This window comes from Microtus ochrogaster, chromosome 22 (assembly GCF_000317375.1).
Source record: "Microtus ochrogaster isolate Prairie Vole_2 chromosome 22, MicOch1.0, whole genome shotgun sequence".
NCBI classification, from domain to species: Eukaryota; Metazoa; Chordata; class Mammalia; order Rodentia; family Cricetidae; genus Microtus; species Microtus ochrogaster.
The window spans coordinates 17618517-17625375 of record NC_022023.1 but is presented as its reverse complement, the minus strand read 5'-3'; the positions used below and the strand labels follow the sequence as shown (position 1 = coordinate 17625375).

At 40.3% G+C, this 6859-nt stretch overlaps 1 protein-coding gene across 1 annotated transcript in view; it reads left to right on the top strand.

Moving 5' to 3' along the window:
• The window catches only part of Agbl1 (ATP/GTP binding protein like 1), a 703551-nt gene that overhangs the window by 242906 nt on the left and 453786 nt on the right, over positions 1 to 6859 (top strand). The window contains exon 18 of the mRNA XM_013350206.2: positions 1586 to 1766. Coding sequence (XP_013205660.2) covers positions 1586 to 1766 — 181 coding nt within the window. The remainder of the gene's footprint in view (positions 1 to 1585; positions 1767 to 6859) is intronic.

The window sequence follows — 6859 nt, the reverse complement described above, 5'->3', positions numbered from 1 at the left end:
TATATATATATATATATATATATATATAAACTTTTAGGTTGTTTAGTTACTACATTTCTTTATGCTCAGCAACAGTCGTTGTTATTAGAGCAAGATTAGGAAAAGCCAGGAATCAGGCAAGGATACAAGATGAAAAGGGAGCCAGAAAAATCCATGCCCAGATATGGCCACGGGTTTACAGTTGGCACAAGTGAGTCGGTGATGTGATGTTTCCTTCCTCCTTTGTCTCCCAGCACGTGGAGGATACACATTAGTCCTGGTCACAGCACCTTCCCCAGGCTGGGCTCACAGTGCAGCAGTAGAACCTAGCCTTACCTATGTAAGGCATTAGGGGAAGTCTAAGCACCACAAACATAGGCTAACAAGCAACTGTCCACTTGAGCCCAGAAATGGCCGATGAGTACATCTCCAGGCTTAGGTGCTTCAGGTGTCTTCTGCAGAACAACAAAAAAAAAAGGCAGAGCAGTGAGCATATCCTTCCATCATCCATACAGCTTTCATTAGATCTATCCAGTCGGTATGCTTCCTGTGATGAGGTATTCCCTTTACTTACCCCCTTTACCAAGTGAGGGATGTCACCTTCACAGTGCGTCTATAAACAGAGTCTGCACTTTGGTTTCCCGGCCACCCAGGCCTCCACGGAAACTATATTAATTGCAACACTGTTTGGTGGATGGCTGAGGCGTATTTCTAGCTAGTTCCTACATTTTTAATTAACCCATTTCTATTGGTCTATGTGTTGCCACGTGGCCATGGTATCACCTCATTTTCTACATGTCTTGTTACCTCAGTGGCTGGCTGGAGTCTGTTTGATTCGACTTTCTTTTTCTCTGTGTCTCTGCTCGGATTTCCCACCTGGCTTTATTCTGCTAAGCCATTAGCCGAGAAACCTTTATTCATTAGCCAATAAAAGCAACACATGTACAGAGGACACCCCACATCATGCAGCTGCAGGTGTTCCACCCTTCCTTTCAAAGATCAGATTTGGTGTCTTTCACTCATCAGTCCAAAACTTCCCTCTTTGCTTTCTAGCTCTGCTAGGGAATGGAAGGGTTCATCCTTTGCATTGACCGCAGTCGAGTAAGGAGCGAGCTAACACGGGCTGAATAGCAGGAACTATTTTTGACACTTTCTATTTACATTTTTTGTTTCTCTAATCACATGAGGCTGTTTTATAAATATCCCCATTTTACAGATGAGGAAGTGGCCATTTAATCTTTTGATTAAGTTATTTGCTTAAAATCTCAAAGCTGGTAAATGATGAACGTACGATTCAGTGAAAGACATTTGATTGCCAGCATCTTGAGAATGGACTCTGGAGAGTTGATGGTTTGTGACTTTTTATCCTACCACAAAGTACTTTGCTGTGATAACAGCCCTAGAACCTTGATGGCCTTAGTCTTTGAGTCTTGCAGCTTCTGGAGGCAGATAGAAAATGAATAAATGTAGATCAGATATATTAGAAACAAGTGGCTTGCTTAGTATTTCATATCCTTCAGGCGCAATTCTGTTGCTTTTGGTCATTGATCCAGATGGAAATGGAAACCATACCTAGGCTTAATCTCTTGTGCCCCCTTTCCTGCAGGCTGTCGTCCATATCAGGTGATCACAGCCCGAGTTCACCCAGGAGAGAGCAATGGCAGCTGGGTGATGAAGGGGACCTTGGAGTTTCTAGTCAGCCGTGACCCTGTGGCAAAGCTCTTGAGGGAGAACTTTGTGTTCAAGATCATCCCTATGCTCAACCCAGATGGTGTCATCAATGGCAAGTATGTCACCTGCTTGGTGTCCTTTGACCCACAACTGCGTTTGAGTTATTACTGAATAATCCACTGCTCTCCATCCAAGGGGGCATAGTAGCAGAGGCCTTGGCATTCTCCAGGGCATTCCCTTGGGCTCTTCTATCTAAAACAGTTAACAGTGTGTCCTCCATGCACAGTTGCGTGTGTCTCTTGGTATTTCTTTGAATAGAAGTCTGTGAAAGCACAAACATTTGGTAGCAGACAGCTCCACAGCTAACCTACTCCAGTGCTTCATCCATGAAGAAGGGCGCTGGTGTCCAGGTCCCAACAACTCACCCGGATCACATGGCGAACCAGGGACCTTTCAGGGCTCAGTCTGAGGCTTCATGTTGACTACCAATAATTATATATTAGTATTAGTTCTAAGTATAAAGAAATATCTGTTCAGTTATGTTTTATGGTTTCTGGAGTTTCATTTTGATGAAATGGAATGCTGCCTGGGAAAGAGAAGTGTGGCATCCTCATTTGCACTCTGCTGATGATACGTTAGTACATACAGGGAACAAGACTGTTTCATTTGATGCTGTCTGTCAAAAGGGCTCAGAGTCTGAGCTCAGGCCCAGATGAGGTCCCCAAGGTCACATGACCAGGGAATGGTGGGACTAACTTTTACACATACCTGTTTAGAAGCCTTATTTAGTAATAGGTGGCTCTTTTTCCTGGAAGAGTGGCAATTCTGTCCTGTGGATAAACAAAATGAAAGATGAGCAGAAAATGCTGAGAGGAAAAAAAAAACTATTTCAAAGACTGAAATGAACATCATACTTTAAAATATCAGCAAAGAAACAAACATTAAGAGAGTTTGGAAAATAAAGTGAGCCTAAAGTGTTGAAAAACAACAAACAAAAAGAATCATAATGTTACACTAAAGCTTATAAATGGCCAAGTGACTTACACAAACAAGAGTGGTGTAAAAAAATAAAATGGTTAATTCCTTTAAGAAAGGAAATCAAATGTTGAACAACTCCAACAGACTTTCTTCTAATAAGTATAAAGACAGATTAAATTTAAAGTGCGCAGAATGTAATGATTACAAATATAAAAGGAACAGCCTAAATCTAAAACATGAGATGTGTCAAGGCAGGTCAGTGCAGACCAGTCAAAGCTATAAACTATGATAGTACTACTTATAATAAATGCAAAATGAAGGAATGAATGAAAGAAAGAAGTATAAATGAAGAGAAGAAGTCATGAAAGGAAAGGAAGTGTTCCAGTCTGTACTTAGTATATCAGGTTAACACAGCTATGTTAGTTCAATAGTTCACAGCTATTATTTATTTATTTGCTTCTCTTATTTTCTTGCTTAGTCGTTGATTTATTTATTTTTTGTTTATTTCCTATTTACTAGGAGATTTTTTTTCTTGATGAGAAGTATAAGATCGTTTGTTCTCAGTGCTGACTGCATTGAGGGTCAGGAGTCCAGGGTCTTCACAGAAGACTATCAGTCTCCTATAGCAGCAATGAGGCCTCTAGGATCTTATTCTGCACCAGGTTCTGGAGTAGTGTCTTTTAATGCCACCCAGAGTTCTTCTGACTCCTACCATGTGTTCCTCCAAGTCCACAGGAGATCTCTGGCTGCTCACTGCTTGAGTGGACAAGAATTTTTACTAGCAATCTTTCTCAGCCTAAATGGATGGAAAATAACAAAGGAAAGCAACTTGAGGGACATGACCCCATTTGGACATTTTGTTGTCCAACTTGGCTCACTTCTTTCTATGGAACTGTCTGGGGTCAGAAAGAAACTGGAAAGAGTATTGGATTGGGGTGTTAGCTCAATGGAACCTCTGGCTGTCCCTTGACCTGCTTAGTTTTCTCCTTTGCTGGAAGAAGACAGTGTGCTCCTGATAGACTTTTCTGAAAAAGAAAAAAAAGTCTCACATACCCAAAGTAATATTCAAGCTCAGGGATTAAGTGTTGAAGCTCTTTCCATTTCAAATGCTCATCCTTCCAAATTAGAACTTGCTCCAGGTCTTTGGTCAAGGTTAATGGGGTTTCAGTCACTGTGGAGCCTGTTGGATGGTGTGCACATTGTTTCCAGCTCACAGCTGGTTACTTTGTTTCCCAAATGGCAGTGCAGCTTCTTCATAGTGACAAGGGTATTCATCATCATTACTATTATTTATTATGACTCTGATTGCTCTTTTCATTTATATAGCATCTTTCATCATAGAGCCTGAAGCACTTGGTAGATACCTCAGACTGAACAAAGCAAGGATGGCAGAAGAATAATAAGAAATCATAACACTTTGCACAGATAGAATGATCTGCAGGCCATAGCACATCATTATGAAAGGACTCAATGCTGCCAGGAATGCATGGCGTTTCACAATAAAAAGCTTGAACCTCAAGATCCCGAGTCCATTTCAGAACAGACCTAACATCTGCTCCATCTAAGTTTCATTCAAGTTCCTTCTGTGATTGATATTCCACCGTCAGGTCATGCCTATGTACAGTTAGGTAGATGTGGCTTTTATCACATTTCAGTCTTTACCCTTTGAACGTCACCTATTACAGTCAGTCTTCTATGTATAGATCAAATTCTTCCGGTACAGTTCGAATTCCCCCATGAGAAATATTCTCCTAACTTGGTGCAGTTCACCTAAGCTTTCTTTAAGGGTGTCAAATCCTGATGTTCAGAAGGGCACTGATTTTCTCTGGACAAAATGCTTATTCACAGAGATCTTAAGGGATGGAAATGCTCTGTATTTATCTGACTAACAAGGAGATAATCTTTAAAAAATATCAGTGAATCCAAATGCCAGTGTGGCCCTTAGAGCCGAACTGCACTTGTGCACTTTTGTGTTGTTTATATGTGTGTGTTCAGGTGTTTGTGCACACTCCTATGTGTGCATACATAAGGAGACTAAGGCACACTCTTGGGTGTTGTTCCTTAGCTGTCATCTCTGGTGGATGATTTTGGTTGTCACTTTGATTACATCTAGGATCAACTGAAACCCAAGTGTCTGAGCAAACCTGTGAGGAATTTTCTTAACGGGATCATTTGAGGTCAGGAGACATGCCTTCTCATGACATAAAAGAACGTGGAAGGAGGAGTTTTTTGCCTGCTTTCCTTCACTTTTACTGGCAAGCTCATCTCTCCTGTTGCTGAGGCATTCCATAATTGGTATTAGAATCTACTTCTACTACTGAATCCAGCTCTCCCAGAATTTCCTGCAACCCCAATATCAGATTGGGACTGCTGAGACATCCTGTCTTGTTCATTAAATGGATACTGAATTCTTGGCCTTTTGATTGGAATATAGCCATTTTTGAACTACTTAGACAATAATCTGACAGTCATTCTAGTAAATACCCTTTTGATATATATAATATAATAAATATTATGTAACTTATATATAAATATATAATATTCTTTTATAATAAATGTATGCTTATATAGTATATGATATAAGAATACAATATGATCATTCATATTTTAATACACATATTTCATATACATACACAAACACACTTTAGAGAACCTTTACTAATATAACATCCATCTTATATTTCACAGTTATGGGACTTACCAAGTAGGCTGACTGACAAGGGAACCCCAGGGATCGACCTGTTTTATTCTTCCAGTTCTGGAATTTCAAGTGCTAGCTGTCATACTTGGCATTTTCTGTTTCTAATGTTGGTTCTGGGGACCAAACTCACCTTCTAATGCTTGCAGGGACAGTGCTTCACTGATCAATGAATTTCCTCAACCCCATAAGAAGCATTTAATTTAAAACTTAACATGGACCTCCATGGAGCTTACAAACACGTGTAATAACAGAACAGTTTCCTTTTGTGGCAGTGGTTATGGAGCCCCTGAGGACGGCTGGGAGATTTTGATAATAGCGGTCAGGGAGACACAGCCAGGACTTTCTAGCAAGAAAAACATAGCGAGTCTTGCCAAGTCAAGGATCTCTTAGCAGCTCAAGTCTGAAGAGAGAAACAAACAGAAAGATGTATCTGTTCTGATGAAATCCAAAAGAAACAATTTCCCATCTGCCGGCCAGGACAATGTATTGAATTAGGCTGAGTTCTCAGTAAGACTGGACAAAGGCAGTGTTTCTGAGACTCATATTTTTTCCTAAGGTGGGGCAGAAGAGTATGGGGAGTCAGAAACTCAGATTAAATCAGGACTGTTAGGTAGACTCGAGTTGGAATAGAGGAGAAGGCAGATGGCTTCCAAGCTCATAAGTAGGTAAAGGTACTATATAAATAGAGAGCTAAGGGAGGGAAAAGTCAAGCCTGACCCCTATTCTTCAAATTTGGGTGATGATGGTAGCAACGGCATAGCTCTCACATCGCCAACACAGAACCTAGTGGCTAGTTCACAGGAGACTGAGCATATTGATCCTAGGAGTATATACAACTCCATGAATGCGATTATCTTCTTCCAGAGGCACTGTGGAACACACACGCACAACAGTAATGAGCACAGGGTCTAGTACAAGCAAACATAGCCAGGTGTTCAAAAAGTAATAGCTGGATGTACTAGAGGGAACAAATCAAACTATAAAGACCACATAAACATTCTCAACAACCCTAACAATCCTGGGACCATTAGAAGCGAGGGCCAATAGTCTATTCTACTGTGGGCTATGAAGGCTTTACCTTACTACAACAAGATCACTTATGGACCTTACCTAGCAAACAGAATCACTCAATACCTTTTATGGCCTGTGAAAGCACCTAGTTATTTTACTTATATTATCTCATTTCATTCTCAGTATGACCCAACTAGTGTAGGTCTTTTTGTAGACAATTTATAGATAAGCACAGTTGAGCACAAGAGATTAAGTATTAGATGTAGGTTGAATACCTGGTGTTACAGATACAGGGTAGAATCTGTGTCTTTAAAACACAGATTCTTAAAATATTGAATCTGGGATATTGGAGGAAGGGTTCTTACATATTATTTAATTCTGTTCCTTAAAACAATAAGGAAACCCAGACCAAGAAAAATGTAAAATGAGGTAGAAATGGACAAGAAATAGGCCAGATAATTCATTACACGTGCACACTTTTACACACAGGCACATTCAGAGAGAGAGAGAGAGAGAGAG